The sequence below is a fragment of the Podarcis liolepis genome, assembly GCF_965112155.1.
Source record: "Podarcis liolepis genome assembly, chromosome: 3".
Taxonomy (NCBI): Eukaryota; Metazoa; Chordata; class Lepidosauria; order Squamata; family Lacertidae; genus Podarcis; species Podarcis liolepis.
The window spans coordinates 123,413,629-123,437,108 of record NC_139557.1 but is presented as its reverse complement, the minus strand read 5'-3'; the positions used below and the strand labels follow the sequence as shown (position 1 = coordinate 123,437,108).

Sequence of the window (23,480 nt, the reverse complement as noted above, 5' to 3'; positions counted from 1 at the left end):
GCGAGCTGCACATATTCCATCAGTTTAGGCTGCCATTCTTCTTTAGTTGAGACCTTGTTCGTTTTCCATTTTGGAGCTAACAAAACACAGGCCGCAGTAGTGGCAGACATAAATAACCTTTTTTTGACACCTGGGAATTTCCATCAGAATGATCCCCAACAAAAAGGACTCTGGGTTCTTGTTGTTTTGGAGAAGTACTTTTAAACATTTTTTTAATTCATTATAAATTATTTCCCAATATTCTTTTATCCTTTTACGGGTCCACCACATATGATAGAACATACCCTCAGCCTCATTACATAGAATCATAGAATCATAGAATCCTAGAGTTGGAAGAGACCACAAGGGCCATCGAGTCCAACCCCCTGCCAAGCAGGAAACACCATCAGAGCACTCCTGACATATGGTTGTCAAGCCTCTGCTTAAAGACCTTCAAAGAAGGAGACTCCACCACACTCCTTGGCAGCAAATTCCACTGTCGAACAGCTCTTACTGTCAGGAAGTTCTTCCTAATGTTTAGGTGGAATCTTCTTTCTTGTAGTTTGGATCCATTGCTCCGTGTCCGCTTCTCTGGAGCAGCAGAAAACAACCTTTCTCCCTCCTCTATGTGACATCCTTTTCTATATTTGAACATGGCTATCATATCACCCCTTAACCTCCTCTTCTCCAGGCTAAACATGCCCAGCTCCCTTAGCCGTTCCTCATAAGGCATCGTTTCCAGGCCTTTGACATCTCCAGCACTTATCTGATTCAGTCTTATACATTTTAGCATGTCTGCTTGGAGTTAAGATACCACCTGCAAATCATTTTCAGTTCTCTTTCAAGGAGTAACACTCTGTGAATTTCCGATCGCTCTTTCAAAGTTTCCTCCAGAGATTCAGATCCATATTATGTCCTATATCCAGTGCCAGATTTATGTATAAGCTAAACAAGTTATAGCTTAGGGCCCCACTTTCTTGGGGCCCCAAAGATTTTTAAAGGAAAAGAAATGCTGGATGTACATTTCCAAAATATAAGTTAAAAAAACAAATAAAATAAAACCTACATACAGTAACAGTGTTTTGTGTTGTGTATGGACCTATTAGGTCCATAAATTACCATATATTCAACACAAAAACAGCAACAATTTGTTGTTGACAAAGGACAGCTGGACATATAAAGGGCTCCATTACCTTCAGGAGCTTAGGGCCTCATCAAACCTAAATCCAGGCCTGGTTGGCACAGTATGGTCTAAAACTATAATTTGAGGTTTTTATGCCTCTTGTCTTTTATATTTATTGTCCTCTTTTATCTTAGAATATTTTCACTGCTGTGTTGTTATTCTCTTTTTATGACATCTAGAGAGATGATTTCATGAGGCATCTCATGAATATAATTCATAAGCTCAATAATGGATGAAAGTACTCAAACCAGGACTAGACGAAGGAAACAGAAGAGGCCGTCAAGGATGCACAAATCATAGAAGTGTAGAGTTGGAAGGGACCCCAAGAGTTATCTAGTCCAACCACCTGCAATGCAGGAATCTTTTGCCCATTGTGGAACTCGAACGCACGACTCTAAGGGTCTCGCGCTCTACCAACTGAGCTTTCCTGCTGTGTCAGGACTGAACTAAAAATAGGCAGGTTTCTCTCCACTGTGAGAATAGGATGCTGTAGATGGTACTTATCTCCGAGTAGGTTGGCTAAGATTTATAAGACAGAATCAGATAAGTGTTGAAAGTGTGAAGAAGTAGAGGGAACATTCCTCCACATGTGGTGGACATGTAAAAAGGTAAAAGGGAATTGGGAAATGATTTATAATGAATTGAAAAAAAAGGTTTAAAATTACTTTTCCAAAGAAACTACAGTCCTTTTTGTTGGGGATAACCCAGACTGAAATTCCCAGGTGTCAGAAAAGGTTATTGATGTATGGAACATATGTTTAGAGAAGATTGGAAAACATTTATTGAATATATGGAAAGCCACTGTATGCCTCTGAAAACGCTGGCAGCATTCAGATATATTCAACAGAGTAAATAATTTTTGATGGATGTAAAAGTGGAAAATTGATTTGAATGGTTAGTAAAATATGCAGGGATGTGAAATGAAGCATGGGAAGAGAAGAAGGGAAGTCATTAGATACGTTAAGGTATGTAAAATGTTTGTTTGAAATTGCAAAAGAGGAAACTTAATTAAAATTATAATATAAGTATAAAAGAAAGATCAAGGAAGAAAAAAGAAGAGGAGAAAGAACAGGATGCTGGAGTAGATGGGTCATTGGCCTAATCCAGCGGGGCTGCTCCTATGTTCTTATGGAAACCACAGGAGGCGAGAGTGTTCCTTTTGGGCTCAAATCCTGTTTCCGAGTTTTCTATTGGGGCATCTGGTTCGTCACTGTGAGAACAATGCACTAGACTGCTTGGATGTCAAATCCAACTCAGTGGTGTAACGTTGGAAAATGTCAATCACTTCTTCTGCCTGGGCAGGTATCTTTTCACAAGGGCCAGCATTGATGCCGAAATCCAGCATCGCCTGAGCTCTGAGAATGCAGCTTTCTCCCAACTGAAGTGCAGAGTGTTTGAGGAACAGGACATTTGCAGGGAAACCAAAATGCTTGTTTACAAAGCTGTTGTACGACTAACTTTACTATATGCTTGTGAAACATGGACCACTTATAAACACCATCTCCAACTCCTCGAAAGATTCCATCAATGGTGTCTCCGGAAAAATTTACACGTCACTTGGGAAGATAGGTGAACTAATTCCAGTGTACTGGAAGAAGCAAAGACCACCAGTGTGGAAGCAATCATTCTTCAACATCAACTTCGTTGGACTGGTCATGTTGTGCAGATGCCTGATGATTGTCTTCCAAAACAACTATTCTATTCCGAACTTAACAAAAGAGGTTTAAAGACTGTCTCAAGGCAGATCTTAATATATGTAGTATAAACACCAACAAATGGGAAACACTTGCCTGCTAACGCTCCAGTTGGAGAACAGCCTCTACTAAAGGTGTCATGGGCTTTGAAGACACTCGAACTCAGGTTGCAAGGGAGACACGTGCTAAGAGGAAGGCACGCATGGCAAATCCACACCGTGATCAACTCCTGCCCGGAAACCAATGTACCCACTATGGAATGACGTGTGGATCCAGAATTGGCCTCCACAGTCACTTATGGACCCACTGTGAAAACCGTGTTCATGAAAGACAATCTTACTCGGCTACGAGGGATTGCCAGAGAAGAAGAAAGAAGAAGATTGGGGCATCTGGCTTGCCACTGTGAGAACAATATGCCAGACTGCTTGGATGTCAACCTTGCCCACCCAAATGTTTGTGCCCCTGGTCATTGTGAAAGGGTTTGTGCCTCCCATATCTGGTGGGAGAAACCTTGATGTTTTCCAGACCCAGGGATTACTTTTCATGCTCATTCCACCTGATTGTGGAAAATCAGCATCCCAAAAGCAATTAAGCAGCACCTTTTGAACTAAGAGTGCATCTGGGGAAGAGGGAGATGGTTAATGCTACAGTGGGTGGGATCTCTGCACACCATTAACCAGGTATGAGAGAAGGCAGAAAGTTCGAATCCCATTACCCGAAGCAACAGAGAGGTTGGGTTTCTTCTCCTTTGAGTGCTGCAGCAGTGTGGTATGAAAACAAAGCGATTGCGTGGTTCTTTTGTCCCAGAAACAAAATCTCAGCAGAATGCACCTCCTTTGTGTAAAGTTCCCTCCTCGAGGCCTTCAGAGACCCAGGGGGTTCCTGATCAATGCTGCTTTGTTAGCAGGAACCTAATATGAGAGTCAGATGTCAGATCATGTGGAAGTACAGAGAGCCAAGTGTCACCTATGATGGTGGTGGATAAATGAAGGACCTTGCCAACAAAGGTCCGTATAGTTCAAGTTCTGGTTTTCCCAGTAGTGATGTATGGAAGTGAGAGCTGGACCATAAAGAAGGCTGATCGCCGAAGAATGGATGCTTTTGAATTCTGGTGCTGGAGGAGACTCTGGAGAGTCCCATGGACTGCAAGAAGATCAAACCGATCCATTCTGAAGGAAATCAGCCCTGAGTGCTCACTGGAAGGACAGATCCTGAAGCTGAGGCTCCAAGACTTTGGCCACTCATGAGAAGAGAAGACTCCCTGGAAAAGACCCTGATGTTGGGGAAGATGGAGGGCACAAGGAGAAGGGGACGACAGAGGACAAGATGGTTGGTGTTCTCGAAGCGACCAACATGAGTTTGACCCAACTGCGGGAGGCCGTGGAAGACAGGAGGGCCTGGCGTGCTCTGGTCCATGGGGTCATGAAGAGTCGGACACGACTCAATGACTAAACAACAACAACAAACGCAGGAAAGAGTGCAGGGAAAGTGCCTTCCTGATCTCAATAGGCAGGGAGTTCCAAAGATACCCCTTTTTTTGCAAATGTAGAATGAGTATTATGTGGCAGTGCTGATTCTGCAGATTGTCAAGTGGGCATGTATTGGGTCAGAATATCTAGCAGGTAAACTGGTCCCAAGTTGCTTAGTAACACGTCGAACTAGCAAATCGGTGGCCAGTGCAAATCTCTGAGCACAGATGTTATAAGCTGATGTGCTCTTGCTCCTGGCAGCAATCTACACTAATCGTAGCTTCCAGATCAAGCTCAAGGGTGTGTTGCGATTATGCAATCTTGAATTAACCAACCCCTGAACTACTGCCAAGCAACACCAGCCCAGGAACAGTTGTAGCTGTTGTACCAATTTGCATTTGGTACGAGTCGCTTTCATGCACGCTTTTTCATTATTATTTTTTCCTTTATTGCAAAACAATTTACATAAAACATAAAAAATGAACAAACCATCACCATACACACATAACAACTAGACATTAACCAGCAACATATCATTTAACATCACACTTTTGACTTCCAATTCACCTCATTGTTGGTCTATGCACACTTCCTTGTTTTTTTGTTTTTCCCCCCAGTTACATATCAAGAGAAATTTTTGCTTTTATAATTTCCTTGTTATTCGACATTCAGTCTAAATCTGTCAGGAGATTCACATTGTCACAGTACTTTTTAAGACATCCTTTAAATATTGCCCAATCTTTACTCACTTTCTGGTTTGCGTTTCCTCTTCTTCTCCCAGTCATTTTTGCAAATTCCACATATTCTGTCATCTTCGCTTGCCGGTCAATTTTTCATGCACACTTTTCACTCGTGCATGCGTTATGTGACACAGGTACTGCCTTGCAAAACTGGCAGAAGCGTGATATTTCTTGCTCCATAGTTTGCATTTCGTTTTTGGAATGTCCAAACTAGGTCGGTTCGCCTTTAAATGGAAACTCGATCCTATTCCACCTGTTTCCCTAAACAAAAAAAATAAATAAAATCATAACACTGCGATAGAGGACAAATAATAAAGACCAGATTTCCCTGGGGGATGACTCAGTGCTCTACCTGCACGGCCATTTGGATTCCTGGGAGGCCTACAAAAATCGCCACCTGAGTGGCTTTCCAGCTGCTGCTGCCTGCAGCAATTCACCCCAAATACCTCTGCTCCCATGTGCCAGACTGAACAGACTTACAGGTTGCTACAGAAAATCTCAGGAGGCCTCTTCAGACACTGCCTTTTAAGAATCGCTTGACAGGAAGTTCTCCCAGAGAACTGGGATTCTATGATTCTATGACATTCTGCAGCATTTATGTGCCTCATTATCCTCCTCAAGTCCATTTTTTTTGCCAGAAGGAATATGTTCTTCGCTCTGCAAAAGCGAATAAAAAAAAAAGGTGTGAAATGCCAAATAGAAACGATAATGCGTGAAAAACGCCCGCGGCTAATGAAGATTGCCATTTCCTTTGTAGACTCCAAATTAATTGGGAAGTACAGGAATAACCGAATCAGTTGAAGATGGTTGCAAAGAAAGGTATTTAATTTTTTTAAAAAGTTCCACCAGGCAGCTTGGAGATCTAATTTTTAAAAAGACCGTTTAAAACAAGGTTCAAGAAGGCGCTTTGTCGTGGCTCAGATTAGCAGTTGTGGAAATGCAATTTCCGCATGTTTTAATTTCTTTCCTAGCAGGAAGGATGGATGCTCTGACCTGCCTCACTCTTTGCCGCTATTACGCATTGATTTCCTCCTTTCCCAAGCCAGACCTGTGATTGTTTTGCTTGTTAATCACAAACAGCATTTAATGACGGAGAGCTCCCTGTTCCCAGACGCCTCCTTAGCAGGTACCTGGAAAGTGAGGTTAATGAAAGCCGTACATTCACTCGCCCCCTTGGTTCAGGAGCAAGACCTCAAATGCCGCCAGCATTCCTGGCAAAATGGAGCTGTAAATCTTTGCTAACCTTTGCTGGCAAGGAGGCAGGGATTCAGGCGAGGGGGAAACCAGGAGGGCTGCTGGCTGCCTAGTGCTTTGTGTTCGAATTGTTGGCATCGCTTGCGCCGTCGGCAAGAGCAACGAATGCTACTTGTCCAGAAAACTGTAGTTTATTCAGGAATTCAGGATTGCATCTAAAGAGTCTGCAAGGGCATTTGCATTAGACTAACACCACCCCCATCGTTCTGCCCGGACACTGAGGTTCAGCTCCCAGGGCCTTCAGGTGGTTCCTTCACTGTGAGAAGCCAAGTTACAGGGAATCAGGCAGAGGGCCTTCTCAGTGGTGGCACCGGCCCTGTGGAATGCCCTCCCATCAGATGTCAAAGAGAAAAACAACTACCAGGCTTTTAGAAGACATCTGAAGGCAGCCCTGTTTAGGGAAGCTTTTAATGTTTAATAGGTTATTGTATTTTAATATTCTGTTGAAAGCCACCCAGAGTGGCTGGGGAAATCCAGCCAGAAGGGCGGGGTATAAATAATAAATTATTATTGAAATATACTTGGAGTCGAGTGTGGATTTCTTGCTCTTTATTCAGCTCATAGTAGTGAGGAATGGAAGTTCCCCCCAAATGTCTGCTTCATATACATTATTTACACAATGGGTCCCACGTGATTGCCTAATTCCGGGATTCTCCTGTAGGCCAATCAGGTTGCGGATTCACTTCCACCTGGAGTTGGATTGGGTGGCTCCTGTGGACCAATCAGACTGCTGCAATTTGGATCCTATTCAACTCAGTACATAACAATTATTATTGGCAAATATATGTCACCTTAACTGTTCAACGTCTGCCCAACCACCTTCTGAAACCACCGGAGGGGAGAAGGCTTGAATCCTGCTAATGGGTTTCCTCGAAGAGGCATTGGGTTTGCATTTGTGAGAACTGGACTTGATGGACCACTGGCCTGATCCTGCAGCCTCTCCTTCTGTTCTCTCTCCCTGTATCTTCTGACCTTCTGAAGGGGCCTTTTGAAATTGAGGGGTGCAATGCTGTATTTCTAGCGGCAATTCAGTAATAATAATAATAATAATAATAATAATAATAATAATAATAATAATACAGTGGTGCCCCGCAAGACGAATGCCTCGCAAGACGGAAAACTCGCTAGACGAAAGAGTTTTCCGTTTTGGAGGTGCTTCGCAAAACAAATTTCCTATGGGCTTGCTTCGCAAGACGACAATGTCTTGCGAGTTCCTGCTGGTTTTTCCCCCCTTCCCCCCTTTTTCTAAGCCGCTAAGCCGCTTATCAGCTGATCCGATCAGCAGATAAGCTGCTAAAAGCCGCTAAAAGCCGCTAAAAGCCGCTAAAAGCCGCTAATAGCGCTAATCCGCTAATCCGTCAATGGGCTTGCTTCGCAAGACGAAAAAACCGCTAGATGAAGAGAATCACAGAACGGATTCTTTTCGTCTTGCGAGGCACCACTGTAATAATAATAAATTATTTATACCCCACCCATCTGGCTGGGTTTCAGCAGAATTAAAAGAACAATAAAACATTTCTGGCTCTCAACAGAATTAAAAGCACAATAAAACATTAAAAACTTCCCGAAACAGGGCTGCCTTCAGATGTCTTCTAAAAGTCAGTTGTTTATTTCCTTGACATCTGATGGGAGCGCATTCCACAGGGCAGGTGCCACCACCGAGAAGGCCCTCTGCCTGGTTCCTTGTAGCTTCACTTCTCACAGGGAGGGAACCACCACAAGGCCCTTGGACCTGGACCCCGGTGTCCAGGGTGGAGATACCCCTTCAGATATACTGGACCGAGGCCGTTTAGGGCTTTAAAGGTCAGCACCAACACTTTGAATTGTGCTCGGAAACGTACTGGGAGCCAGTGTAGGTCTTTCAAGACTGGTGTTATGTGGTCTCAGCGGCCGCTCCCAGTCACCAGTCCAGCTGCCGCATTCTGGATTAGTTGTAGTTTCTGGGTCACCTTCAAAGGTAGCCCCACGTGGAGCGCATTTCAGTAGTCCTAGTGGGAGATAACCAGAGAATGCACCACTCTGGTGAGACAGTCCGTGGGCAGATAGGGTCTCATCCCGCGTACCACATGGAGCTGATAAACAGCTGCCCTGGACATAGAATTGACCTGCACCTCCATGGGCAGCTGTGAGTCCAAAATGACTCCCAGGCTGCACACCTGGTCCTTCAGGGGCACAGTTACCCCATTCAGGACCAGGGAGTCCTCCACACCTGCCCGCCTCCTGTCCCCCCAAAACAGTACTTCCACCCATTGCTCCTTACTGCCTTTGCTCTTTCAAAGACTCCCCTCCCAGGGCTGCCTTTCTGCCTTACGTTTAACCAGGAGCAGGAAAACACAAGCTCTGCTGTGTTGTTCTTAAAATATTAATATGCACTCGCCCCTTTAGCTTTCTTTTTCCTTTCGGAAGGAAAACCATGTCTAAGAAACCCAGAGAGATCGCACTGCGCAGAGGGGATAATTTGGAGCGAAGGCGAACTGCATGCTTTTAAATTTTAAAAAGGATCAGATATTTATGGGAGGAAGGAAAACATCTGAAGTTCCATTAAGTTAGAAAAAACAGATGATTTAGCATGAGGCCGGAACCAGCACAGAGAGAATGGACATGAAAAAGTCAGGTGTCCTTCCTTGATATTGCTGACAACTGTCTACTCTAATGTAAGTTTCAGTAGTGGGATTGGTCCCTACTCACAAGTCGATAGTCAATAGTAACCAAAACTAAACCCTTTAAAAATTAGGCAAGGAACCAACTGGTATATAATACTGTTTTATAATTTATGATTGTTTTATAATATATGGTAATTTAGAATCTAGATGTATTTTCATGTAATATTTGATACTTCCAGCTGATGAAGGTGAATACATCGAAACAGAGCTCTGTCCTGGCTTCTGATCCGTAATTGACTTCTGACTTCTGCTCAGTGATTGAAACTGAGTCTCCATCTACAAGCCGATAAATTATAAGGATCAACATTATTGTGGAGTGAAAAAGAGAAAATCTTTGTAACAAATTATTGTGTTATACGTATCTTTATGAGTCTGAGTTTGTAACCTCTGTTAGAGTTTGTAATCTCTACTTGAGTTAGTAATTCTTTTCAGAAATACTTTTGAATGGATTAGTTTTTGTTACTATTGACTATCGACTCGTGAGTAGGGACCACTCCCACTATTGAAACTTACATTAGCCTGAGTTCTTGGTGTGCCTTTTTCTTGGTATATTTAATAACAGGAATTCCAACTTATTTGACAACTGTGTAGGGCCACAGCTGAGGGGAAGATATTCCAACACAATGTCCCCACTTTGGAAGAATGTGTGGATCCGGAATTGGCCTCCACAGTCACTTACGGACTCATTGTTAAAACCGTGTTTATGGAAGACAATCTTACTGGGCTACGAGTGATCGAAGAAGAAGAGGAGGAAGAAGAATAAGATGATGATGTTGAAGAAGAAGAAGAAGGTGATGATGAAGAAGATGATGATGAAGAAGAAGAGGAAGAAGAAGAAGATGATGATGTTGAAGAAGAAGATGAAGAAGAAGAAGATGAAGAAGAAGAAGAAGAGGAAGAAGAGGAAGAAGAAAAAGAGGAAGAAGAAGAAGAAGAGGAGGAAGAAGAATAAGATGATGATGTTGAAGAAGAAGAAGAAGATGATGATGATGAAGAAGAAGAATAAGAGGAAGAATAAGATGATGATGTTGAAGAAGAAGAAGAAGAAGATGATGATGATGAAGAAGATGAATAAGAGGAAGAAGAATAAGATGATGATGTTGAAGAAGAAGAAGAAGAGGAAGAAGAAGAAGAGGAAGAAGAAGAAGGGCTGGGCGTCTGGGGTAGCCAGTGTAAGAACAGGATGCGGGACTAGATGGGATCCTTTGGGCCTGATCCAGCACCTTATGTCCTCATATTCTCTTTGCAGACATGTTGAACCACTGCTTATATCTAACTAGAACATCTCTACTGGTAAAGTAGGTATTGCTTCTCCCTCATTGCAGCCAAAGGCCGAGGTTGCCCAGAGGTGTTGTCTCTTGCCTGACTGTGTAAACTTAGGTTCATCTAATCCAAATGCCATTGATTTTCTAATTTGCAGTGTGGAACAGCTCTTTGAAGGCTCCTGAGTGCTCTTTTTCAGCCTCATGGACCTGAAGAGAAGAGAGTATGGTGTACACACCTGCCTGGGAATCACAGGGCTCTAAATCTCAGGTTGTCCATGATGGAGGTTCAGTGTCCTTGAATTCCACTCAATATTGATCCAAAGTAAATTCCAACACAGGGATGCGGGTGGCGCTGTAGTCTAAACTACTGAGCCTACGGTTTGCCGATCAGAAGGTTGGTGGTTCGAATCTGCGCAACGGAGTGAGCTCCCATTGCTCTGTCCCAGCTCCTGCCAACCTAGCAGTTCGAAAGCACACCAGTGCAAGTAGATAAATAGGTACCACTGCAACGGCATTTCCATGCTCTCTGGCACTTGCCATGGTCCTCCGTGCACCAGTAATGGTTTAGTCTTGCTGGCCACATGACCCAGAAAGTTGTCTGTGGACAGACATCGGCTCCCTCAGACTTCGATTGGACTTAACAGTCCAGGGGTCCTTCGGCTCTCGCGCATGCGCAGAAGCACTAAATCGTGCTTTGTGCATGCTGAGAAGTGCCAAATCGTGTCACACGTGTGCACAAACGTGGCGCTGTGGGTTGCGGACATGCCTTCCGCACGGATCACGTTCGAAACCCGAGGTTCTACTGTACTTGTTTTCTCTGAAGGAATAACCCAAACATCAGGAACCTGCTTCTTGTTTCTTTCACACAGAGAAGCTTCCAGAAGCCTCTTGAATAAATTAGAATAGGAAAGGTCTCTACACATCAGATCAATACTTTCTGCACTAAGAAATACAAACTGACTTTCCAGCCCTTAGGGTGTGAAGTCAGCAGGCCACCATAAGCTGCAGTTAAAACAACGGGTTTTAATAACAAAAACTCCTTTTACACTAAATTTGTTGTTGTTGTTTAGTCGTGTCCGCCTCTTCGTGACCCCCTAGACCAGAGCACGCCAGGCACTCCTGTCTTCCACTGCCTCCCGGAATTTGGTCAAACTCATGTTTGTAGCTTCGAGAACACTGTCCCACCATTTCGTCCTCTCTCGTCCCCTTCTCCTTGTGCCCTCCATCTTCCCCAAGATCAGGGTCTTTTCCAGGGAGTCTTCTCTTCTCATGAGGTGGCCAAAGTCTTGGAGCCTCAGCTTCAGGATCTGTCCTTCCAGTGAGCCCTCAGGGCTGATTTCCTTCAGAATGGAGAGGTTTGATCTTCTTGCAGTCCATGGGACTCTCAAGAGTCTCCTCCAGCACCAGAATTCAAAAGCATCAATTCTTCGGCCATCAGCCTTCTTGATGGTCCAGCTCTCCCTTCCATACATCGCTACTTATTAAAACCTAGCAAAAGTTATTTTGCGTTTCTTGATTGTGTGGTCTCCCCAGCATGCCTTCTGCAGCGCAACTAATCTGCAAAATAACCAACACTGAGGTTTGTCTGGCCCACCCCATCAGAAGGGGAATGTGGGGGTGTCTGAGTCCCACATCGCTCTGAGGATCCTCACAGCCTTTTCTTGTTGCTTCCTAGGCTCATCGGGACGTTCCAGATGGTCTTGCAGAAGGTGGTGGAGGAAGGGCAGCTGGAAGTGACGGATACCTTGATCGATGATAACAACGCTTCCATCCGGGTAAATGTGGTCAAGTGATGCATGAAGTGACCTGGGACCCTCAGGATGTGTCCGAAAATTGAAGGTGCTTTGGGTGGGGGGGGGGACGCGAGTGGCGCTGTGGGTTAAACCACAGAGCTTAGGGCTTGCTGATCAGAAGGTCGGCAGTTCGAATCCCCGCGACAGGGTGAGCTCCCGTTGCTCGGTCCCTGCTCCTGCCAACCTAGCAGTTCGAAAGCACAAAGTGCAAGTAGATAAATAGGTACCACTCTGGCGGGAAGGTAAATGGCGTTTCCGTGTTCTGCTCTGGTTCGCCAGACGTGGCTTAGTCATGCTGGCCACATGACCCGGAAGCTGTAATCTGGCTCTCAGAAGACCCTATTGAATTTCAACAGGGACAAATGTGAGGTTCTGCACTTGGATAATGATGATGATAATGATAATTAATAATAATTGTACCCCACCCATCTGACTGAGTTTCTCCAGCTGCACAAATATAGGACCCAAAACAATAGATTCAAATTCCAAGGAATGAGATTTTGACTAAACATTCGGAAGAACTTTCTGACAGAGGACCTTCTCGGTGGTGGCGCCCATCCTGTAGAATGACCTCTCATCAGATGTCAAAGAAATAAACAACCACAACCATATCTCGGGTTACAGATGCTTCAGGTTGCGTTTTTTTGGGTTACGAACCTGCCGAAACCCAGAAGTACCGGAACGGGTTACTTCCGGGTTGCGGGGGTCGCGCATGGGTATAAGCGCTAAATTGCACTTCGTGCATGTGCAGAAGCACTGAATCGCAACCCGTGCATGCGCAGATGCACCGCTGTGGGTTGCGAACGTGCCTCCTGCACGGATCACGTTCGCAACCCGAGCATCCACTGTATTTGATGTTCAGAAGACATCTGAAGGCAGCCCTCTTTAGGGAAGTTTTTAATGACTGATGTTTGAATGTACCGGTATTTTTAATCGCTTGTTGGAAGCTGCCCATAGTGGCTGGGGAAACCAAGCCAGATGGGTGGAATATAAGTAACAAATTATTATTATTATTATTATTATTATTATTATTATTATTATTATGACAGTAAAACTTCCTTGAAAGGTGGTACATTCTCCTTCCTTGGAGGATTTTCAGCAGAGGTTGGGTGTCCACCTGCCGGGGATTCTTTACCTGTGATTCCTGCATTGCAGGGGTTGGACTAGATGACCGCTGGAGTTCCCTTCCAGTTGTACAGTGCTATGTTTCTATGATTCTCTCGCCCTCTCGCTTTACAGTTATGGGTTGACATTTACCTCCTTCCCTCCCAGCTCTTTTCAGGCCTGCAGGCTGTTTCCTTCTGCCTCTTACAAGACGGTCTGTTGCTTTCAGGATGTGTCTGGAAAACAATGGGGGCTTTGCTTTTCAAGCCTTTCCTGAGAGCGCTTTCAAAGCCCTTTGAGGTTTTGTGAGCACTCCGAACCAATGCTTGCAAATCCCCGGGAGTTTTCAAGGTGAACGGATAAGTGTTTATCTGCCCCTCCCCAACTTATCTCACGGTGAGACCGTAGTTATTCATTTCCCAGAACGAATTTTTTCTTTTTCATTTCAAAGAATTGATACACTTGAGTGTAAGGGTGGGAAAAACAAGTTGCAAAGTGGTTTGCTAAAATAATAAAAAGGTCAGGGAAAACAGTTAAAAGCAGCTGTTTAAGACATTCAGAAATGATTAAAATCAGCAATAAGCTAAAGAAGAGGTTAACATTTGGCTTGCCTGCACAAAAATGTTTTTAGCAGGTGTCAGAGTACAGCGAAAGTGCCTGTCTGATGTCCATATGCAGAGACAAGGCACTCTGTCCCCATTTGCAATGAAATAATGTCATTAAAAAGCATTTTAATGAGGACTAGCAGATTGGTAAAAAATATGAATGCCAAGAGCCTTAGAAAACTGTCAAGTCTTGGCCGCACTTACAACAAGTTTCCTGCTGTTTAAGACATGATAATGTGGAGACTGCAGAAGACCACAGGATTTACGCCAGCTTTGTGGGGAAATGTCACTTTGCCATGTACAAAGTTTCTGTTGTGCAAATCAACCTTTAGTTCCTCTTGAAGAAGCACACACACAATTGCTGTGTGGGTCTTGCTGAGCTGCTGGAATAGCCTTGCGGCCCCTGGGTCCCTTGCCACAGGAACTTTTTTTTCTGTGTCACATTGAGGGCTAGCGACTTGGTTCGAATGACGCACCTTTCAGTTCCCATCATCCAGGCATTCATTGCATTTATATCCTGCCATTTCCTCTGAGGGAGTTCAAGGTGGCGACCACAGTTCACCCCCTCCTCATTCAACGGCCACAACAACACTGTGAGGTAGGTTAGGCAGAGAGGCAAGGCTGAATGAGGGATTTGAACCCTGATCTCTCCCAGTCCTGGCCCAGCTCTCTACTACCATGATACCGGCTCTCTCATTCCAGCAACGGGGACTTTTAGCAAACGACCAGATTCAGATGTGTGGGGTATTTTTTTATTTATTTCTGTACAGCTGTACAGAAATGCCTGCATTGCCCTATGCAGTAACCGTGGCAACCACACAAAAGAAGGGGAAAGCACGTCAGGCACAATCCTCTTGGTCTTTCTGGTTTCCAATTTGTGGCACTGCTCAGGTGAGCTGCATCTAAGCTCGCCAGAGAAACCGAGGTTTCATTAGCTGTGGTTGGGGGACAGAGTGAAATGTTTTGCTGAGCAGATAAATTGAATGGTGCTTGTCCACAAGACCCCAATATAACCCCCCAAAGTGGGTGAGACCTGTAGCCCCTACCCAAGACTTCTGTTTGCCCCCCACCCAGCATCAGGTCACATATATATTATATTATATTCTAATTTACATTCCAAAATATTCATTTAAACAACCTTAAATCAACGACTTCTCCTCTTTCTGTGGTTCATTTTGCATACCACACATCCATGCATATTTTACATGAACTAAACCATTCGGTTATCCATTTACACCGTTGAATTTATCTTAATGCTACCAGTGTGTTTTTAAATAAACACAATTTTCGCCCATATACTCAGTAAACATTTTCCAGTCTTCTTTAAACATGTCTTGTTCTCTCATTCTATATGTTAAATCTGCAAGCTGCGCGTAATCCGTCAATTTAAGTTGCCATTCTTCTTTGGTTAGGACCTTGCTCATTTTCCATTTTTGGGCTAACAGAACACGGGCTGCAGAACACAGTTGTAGCATACATAAATAACCTTTTTCGACACCTGGGAATTCCCCCCCCCCCACAAAAAGGCTTCTGTTGTTGTTTTTTGAAAGTTAACTTTTAAACATCTTTTTCAATTCATTAGATATCATTTCCCAATACTCTTTTACCGATCGGCAAGTCCTAGGCTCTGTGGTTTAACCCACAGCGCCACCCACGTCCCTGGTATGACTGTACAGTGGTGCCTCGCAAGACAAAAAGAATCCGTTCTGTGATTCTCTTCGTCTAGCGGTTTTTTCGTCTTGCGAAGCAAGCCCATTGAAGGATTACGGATTAGCGCTATTAGCGCTATTAGCGCTATTAGCGGCTTTTAGCGGCTTATCTGCTGATTGGATCAGCTGATAAGCGGCTTAGCGGCTTAGAAAAAGGGGGGGAAGGGAAAAAACCAGCAGGAACTCGCAAGACATTGTCGTCTTGCGAAGCAAGCCCATAGGAAATTCGTTTTGCGAAGCACCTCCAAAATGGAAAACTCTTTCGTCTAGCGAGTTTTCCGTCTTGCGAGGCATTCGTCTTGCGGGGCACCACTGTAGTCTCTCCCTATGTTATTATGCCCCATATCTTGTGCCGTCAGCTACAGTAAGAGGCAGCCGGTTCCTCTCCTGCCGAACGTCTCCTACTGAAAGTCCCTTCCTGTCCTTTTGCTAGAAGAGGCCAGCTCGGCGCCCCACTGCCCTGTCACTGAGCTACAGAAAGGTTGAGCAAGTGGGGAGGAGTGGGGCCTTCTCCCTGAGGCACTTATGGGGCAGGAACACTCCGTCTCGGGTCCAACTCGGGTGGCGCTTGCCGAAAGCTGCCTGGCCAAAACGAGACATGAGAAGGAAGAGGGAGGCAGGATGACGCACAGACCAGTAAGTGCAGGGGTCAGCAAACTTTATCAGGAGGGGGCCGGTCCACTGTCCCTCAGACCTTGTGGGGGGCCGGACTATATTTTGAAGAAGAAAAAAAATGAACTAATTCCTATGCCCCACAAATAACCCAGAGATGCATTTTAAATCATAGAATCATAGAATCATAGAATCCTAGAGTTGGGAGAGACCACAAGGGCCATCGAGTCCAACCCCCTGCCAAGCAGGAAACACCATCAGAGCACTCCTGACATTTGGTTGTCAAGCCTCTGCTTAAAGACCTCCAAAGCAGGAGACTCCACCACACTCCTTGGCAGCAAATTCCACTGTCAAACAGCTCTTACTGTCAGGAAGTTCTTCCTAATGTTGAGGTGGAATCTTCTTTCTTGTAGTTTGGATCCATTGCTCCGTGTCCGCTTCTCTGGAGCAGCAGAAAACAACCTTTCTCCCTCCTCTATGTGACATCCTTTTATATATTTGAACATGGCTATCATATCACCCCTTAACCTCCTCTTCTCCAGGCTAAACATGCCCAGCTCCCTCAGCCGTTCCTCATAAGGCATCGTTTCCAGGCCTTTGACCATTTTGGTTGCCCTCCTCTGGACACGTTCCAGTTTGTCAGTGTCCTTCTTGAACTGTGGTGCCCAGAACTGGACACAGTACTCCAGGTGAGGTCTGACCAGAGCAGAATACAGTGGCACTATTACTTCCCTTGATCTAGATGCTATACTCCTATTGATGAGGCCCAGAATTGCATTGGCTTTTTTAGCTGCCACATCACACTGTTGGCTCATGTCAAGTTTGTGGTCAACCAAGACTCCTAGATCCTTTTCACATGTACTGCTCTCAAGCCAGGTGTCACCCATCTTGTATTTGTGCCTCTCATATTTTTTGCCCAAGTGTAAATAAGAGGACACATTCTACTCATGTAAAAATACACTGATTCCCAGACCGTCCACGGGCCAGATTTAGAAGGTGATTGGGCCTGATTCGGCCCCCGGGCCTTAGTTTGCCTACCCATGAGTAAGTGTGTTGTCGGTCCCTCTGTTGCAGACCAGCATCTCCCTTGAGATCAGGTACCAGGCCATGGATGGCACCGTCGGGGCTTGGAACGACAACGAGTTCTTGGAGAGTCCCAACGCACCCTCGGAGGGAGACCCCCACGAGATGGATGTCCTGCTGCCCCCGCAGCGGCAGTCTCCGAGCAAGACCAGCGCCGCAGAGAGGGCTCTCCGGAGGTAAGGAGACGCACCTTCTGAAATGCAACTCGCAAGGCAGGGACGCTGTTAAGGAAAATAATTCTGGGGCGAGAGACTACTCAACAGCCCTGCTCTTTAGGGTGCAAGTCCACCGTGGGTCCATGTGGTCAGTAAAAGAAGGAAGTTCCAGCCAAGTAATTTGGAGCAAAACAGCGGTCAGTAGACCACAATCTTTATTGTTGCGCAACAGGTCCCCCAGGAGTAAGAACTCCGAGCATGGGGTGACGTCTCTTAAAACTCCCCTCTTTCCCCCAGAGTACACTTTGAGCAGCATCATTGAGACATCATCACTGAGTTTAGGGCTTGCCGATCAGAAGTTCGGCGGTTCGAATCCCCGCGACGGGGTGAGCTCCCGTTGCTCGGTCCCTGCTCCTGCCAGCCTAGCAGCTCGAAAGCACGTCAAAGTGCAAGTAGATAAATAGGTACCGCTCCAGTGGGAAGATAAACGGTGTTTCCGTGTGCTGCTCTGGTTCGCCAGAAGCAGCTTAATCATGCTGGCCACATGACCCGGAAGCTGTACGCCGGCTTCCTCGGCCGAGATGAGCACCGCAACCCCAGAGTTGTCCACGACTGGACCTAATGGTCAGGGGTCCCTTTACCTATACAAGGGTTACACAAGTTCAACAATACAGTGGTGCCTCGCAAGACGAAAAAAATCCGTTCTGTGATTCTCTTCGTCTAGCGGTTTTTTCGTCTTGCGAAGCAAGCCCATTGAAGGATTAGCGGATTAGCGCTATTAGCGGCTTTTAGCGGCTTATCTGCTGATCGGATCAGCTGATAAGTGGCTTAGCGGCTTAGAAAAAGGGGGGAAAGGAAAAAAAACCAGCAGGAACTCGCAAGACATTGTCGTCTTGCGAAGCAAGCCCATAGGAAATTCGTTTTGCGAAGCACCTCCAAAACGGAAAACTCTTTCGTCTAGCGAGTTTTCCGTCTTGCGAGGCATTTGTCTTGCGGGGCACCACTGTAGTTCCTTTTATCAGACACCTTTCCCAACACCTCTTAAGTCCCCATCACCCAAAGAACAATAAAATTCTTGACATCTCCTTGCCCTCAGGACTTGTCTGCAGTTGGGCTTTCAGAACACCTGACTTGCTCAGCTCCCTCTGTGGATGTCTTGTGTTGGTCACTTCCTAGGCGGGGGGGGGGGGCTATGTCTGTGCTCTCACACTTGGAGAATTATGGCGGGATGCCCTGTTCCTGCTGCCTATGGGACTTCCTGCTTCTTGGTTCATGGAGGGAGGTGGAGCCCAAATTCACCTTTCTCTAAGGGTTAAAATGGCGTTGAAATGAGGAGAGTCGGTTAAAGTATGGATTTTCTATGAATTTATAAAGCCAGATGTCTCCCCTGAGCTGTCAAGTCGAAAGGATACATTCAGGCATAATATATGTAACATTCTAACAACTTTAAATATGTCCCCCCCCCCCCCGTGTAATTTCCGTTAACAACCCAAATGCCTGAGGCTGGGTGTTTGGCTTCACCGTCAACCAGTAAGACCTCTTGTGAGGAAGGAAGGAAGGAAGGAAGGAAGGAAGGAAGGAAGGAAGGAAGGAAGGAAGGAAGGAAGGAAGGAATCATAGAATCAATTGCAGAAGTGGAAGAAACTCCCATATTGCTCATGAGGAAATTCCCATTGCGGGTTCCAGAACAGAGGCTCATACCAGATGCACAATTGCTCAGATTTTATTCAGTACAGTCATACCTCGGGTTACAGACGCTTCAGGTTGCGTGATTTTGGGTTGCGCACCGCACCGAACCCGGAAGTACCGGAACGAGTTACTTCCGGGTTTTGGTGCTTGTGCAGAAGTGCTAAATCACGCTTTGCACATGCGCAGAAGCACCAAATTGCGACCTGCGCATGTGTGGACGCGGCGCTGCTGGTTGCGGATGCTGCGGGTTGCGGACGTGCTTCCCGCACGGATCACGTTTGCAACCCGAGCATCCACTGTACAGTACAAGCACATCTTTCACGGGGGTTCAGTTCTGAGAGCCCTGGATGCATGCAGCTAAAGTCGTGCGTGGTGCTTTCCAAATTGCTCCTATGCGTAGGGCACGGGGGGACCTTTCTCACACCAGCCCAGTTTGCCAGAAAACTAATCTGATGAAATCTGCATTTGTACTTTTCACCACTCATTTCTACTTCTGCAGAACTTGCCAGGTCGCTCCTTTTTCATTCGTCTCTGGCAGCAGCGACCTGCCTGCCTGCCTGCCTGCCCGCCCTGTTTTCTTCCTTCTCATAATTCCGCTGGAAGTGTCAGTCCCGTGTTTTTCTCCAGAGGAGGAAGGAATCCTGCCATGGTCCAGTGCAAGGGAGACCAAACTAATAAAGAAACAAATCAGGGTGTTCCTTCTTTCAGGCCACAGAGAGATGACCCTCACGGAGGCAAAGATGCCGTAACCAGCCAATTTGCTGTACAAAACTGGGCTGAAACATCTAATTGGAACTGTAGATCAACTTCCCAGATCAATACGCTAACAATTCTTGTTGCCAGCGGCCGCTTTAATGGGCATCATGCTCCAGACTGAGCATGTTTTGACGGCCCCCAATTTCAGAGGTCAGGTGCACTATTTAATTGCTCCCATTCCGGATGGGGAGAGCTCTCCATTCAACATCTACCAGCCCAGATTGCGCTCAGCCACAGTTCTGTTCTGGACGGTCGAGGGGTTCTGGGGCAAGGAGCAGTTTCACAGCCGGAGTTCAGAGTCTAGCAGAGCAAAGGCAGGCAAAGCACAAGGTCCTGGGTTCAGTAAGGAAAAGTGGAGTACTGCAGAGTTGGAAGTGTGGGAATGTTGAGGATAGTAGGAGAGGATCTATTGATTAAATATCATCCTTCCTCACTCACGCTAGTGAGCTAGTAGGAGAACACATCCCCTTGTACGTTGCAGGAAGCCAGTTGATGGATTCGTTAGAATCATTTGAGTTGAGCAATCCAGTCTGGCTAGTCCAGATTGGGCTGGACTTGGAAAATTTCCCCTTTAAGTAAAGGGTAAAGGGACCCCTGACCATTCCTGATCCACCATTGGCCTTGGGATATGTGCTGCGGTTGTGAAGGATCTGTGCAGGAGAAATCCAACGGGCGCAGATCCTTTCTCCACCCATTGGTTCTAGCTACCCGTGCCATTTTTTACCCACCAAACTTTGAGACCAGAACTAAGTCTAGGTGTGGGAGGTGGGTCAGCGCTGATTGCAGCCACATTTGCAGGTGAGAACCTGAGGACATGGGGGAGATTAAGCAAGCCCTTGATGTGTCACTTGCAACATCTCCTCTGAATATGCCCTTCCATTCCCGTTGCCTTGGTCAAGATTGCTTTAGGTAAAGGGACCCCTGACCATTAGGTCCAGTCGTGGCCAACTCTGGGGTTGCGGTGCTCATCTCACTTTATTGGCTGAGGGAGCCGGCGTACAGCTTCCGGGTCATGTGGCCAGCACAACTAAGCCGCTTCTGACGAACCAGAGCAGCGCACAGAAACGCCATTTACCTTCCCGCCGGAGCAGTACCTATTTATCTACTTGCACTTTGACGTGCTTTCGAACTGCTAGGTTGGCAGGAGCAGGGACCGAGCAACGGGAGCTCACCCCGTTGTGGGGATTCGAACCACTGACCTTCTGATCGGCAAGTCCTAGGCTCTGTGGTTTAACCCACTGCATCATGGCACAACAGTCGTCTTCTTTTTTTAATTTTTATTCAATCATTTTTTCAATACAAACAACCCACAAAACACATATACAACAAAAACCATAATAAGACTAATAACACAATTTTCCAATTCAGGTTTGAATGCTGATATACCTATGACTACACCTTTTTAACAATATTTCCCCACCTCTCCTCCCCCTACTTCCCACCACTGTCCGCCTTATCGCTTAAATATTACTTCATATTTATCCATTCTTAATTTGCGACAGTCTTCTTTAAAAGTAATGATAAAGTTTACTTACATTCAGTTCACAGTATTGTCCTGAAGGCAGGCTTTAGCTTATAGTTACGGGTACATTTGTAGCCAGGCCTCAGAGTTTCTACCTTGTGGCTTCCATCCTCTGAAAGGACGAGCCATGTGCTGCTGGCTAAGAGCCCGCAGAAGATGTCAAAAGAGCAAAAGATGAAAATGAGCCAAAAGAGGAAGATGGCTGTGTGACTGGCCCATTCATAGGGTCTGCCAGGGTCACGCCCATCTACCTGGTCACACTCAGAAGGAGGCTCCAGACCAGGTGTGACAGGAAGTCCTTCTGGCTGAACCAACATTCCCCTGCGTGTCCACTCTGGGCAAACAGAGACCCCCAAAGGTCATCTGGTCCAACCCAAAGGTCATCTGGCAAATCACAGATAAAACATCCCTGACCGTCCAACCGCTGCATAAAAACACCAGCGAAGGAGAGCCCGCCACCTTCTGAGGAAGTTTGTTCCACTGTCAAACAGCTCCTTCTGTCAGAAAATTCTTCCTAATATTTCCTAATATTTTGCCAGAATCTCCCTTCTTGTCATTTGAATCCATCAGTTCAGGTCCTCCCCTCTGGAGCAGCAGGAAACCACCTTGCTCCATCTTCCACGAGACAACCCTTCAGCTCTTTAATAATAATAATATTTTTTTATTTATACCCTGCCCTTCCCAGTTCAAAAACCAGGCTCAGGGCAGCTAACAGCAAATTTAAAACACTTAATTGTAAAAGCAGCATAAAATACAGTATAAAAACATGAATAACAATAAAATTCAAAGTTCAGAAATCAATTTAGGGGAAATCCATCTAATAAGCATTAGATAATCCCCAGGGCTAGCTGGCTGAATTGGTTCTACTTGGGCCAGTGAGGAGACCAGGGGAGAATTAGCTGTGGGGTCTCAGAGCGGGTGATCTTCATAAAAGAGGAGGGAAGAGAAGGGAAATAAAAGATCAGGCTGAATTCAAATTAAAAGCCAGGCAGAATAGCTCTGTCTTACAGGCCCTGTGGAAGGAGGTTAAATCCTGCAGGGCCCTGGTCTCCTGGGACAGAGCGTTCCACTAGGTTGGAGCCACCACTGAGAAGGCCCTGGCCCTGGTGGAGGATAGTCTGACTTCCTTAGGACCCGGGACCTCTAAACTATGGTTATTCATGGACCTTAAGGTCCTCTGCAGGGCAGACCAGGAGAGGCAGTCGCATGTCACCTCTTCAATTCCCAACGGTTAGAGCTGTTCAACAGTGGAACAGACTCATCAGTCAGGGATTCTTTAGCCGCGATGCCTGCCTTGCAGAGGGCTGGACTGGATGACCCTCGAGGTCCCTTGCTATGTTGCCTCTCTTTGGCGTGACATTGCCTGGTAGAACAGTGGAGCAATGCAGGTAACTCTGGAAATAAAATATGTCAGGAGCAAAATATGTCAGGAGCAACGTGGGCGATAAAACTCTGCGAACTCCCAAGCTGATGTGATCTAGTACATGGCTTAGGGAAGAGAGAACATCATTTTCCCCAGTCAAAGTGCTTAGAGAAGAATTACGCACCTAGATCCACAATTGACGCTGGTGCTTTGAACATTTCCTACAACTCCAGGAATAATCGCAGAGGATGCTTAACCAGTGAGTTAGTTTTGCATGTCATGCCCCCTGGTGGGTAATTTGTGTACAACAATAACACAGGTGACTGAGGAGCGAGGAGAGATCAGGATATATCAGCTACTTTGGCAGATCCTAAAGCAATCTTGAGGGACGCGTGTGGCACTGTGGGTTAAACCACAGAGCCTAGGACTTGCCGATCAGAAGGTCGGCGGTTCGAATCCCCACGACGGGGTGAGCTCCCGTTGCTCGGTCCCTGCTCCTGCCAGCCTAGCAGTTCGAAAGCACACAGTGCAAGTAGATAAATAGGTACCGCTCCGGTGGTAAGGTAAACGGTGTTTCCATGTGCTGCTCTGGTTCACCAGAAGCGGCTTAGCCCTGCTGGCCACATGACCTGGAAGCTGTACGCTGGCTCCCTCGGCCTATAGAGCAAGATGAGTGCCGCAACCCCAGAGTTGTCCGCGAATGGAACTAACAGTCAGGGGGTACCTTTACCTTTACCTAAAGCAATCTTGACCAAGGCAACGTAAACGGAAGGGCATATTCAGAGGAGATGTTGCAAGTGACACATCAAGGGCTTGCTTAATTTCCCCGATGTCCTCAGGTT

General features: G+C 46.0%; 1 protein-coding gene across 18 annotated transcripts in view; it reads left to right on the top strand.

Annotated features, from left to right (window-relative positions):
• The window catches only part of OTOF (otoferlin), a 202,662-nt gene that overhangs the window by 60,364 nt on the left and 118,818 nt on the right, over nt 1-23,480 (top strand). For all 18 annotated transcript variants that reach the window (XM_083493990.1, XM_083493978.1, XM_083493987.1 and 15 more), the window contains exons 4-5: nt 11,923-12,022; nt 17,145-17,329. In XM_083493990.1, coding sequence (XP_083350116.1) covers nt 11,923-12,022; nt 17,145-17,329 — 285 coding nt within the window. The remainder of the gene's footprint in view (nt 1-11,922; nt 12,023-17,144; nt 17,330-23,480) is intronic.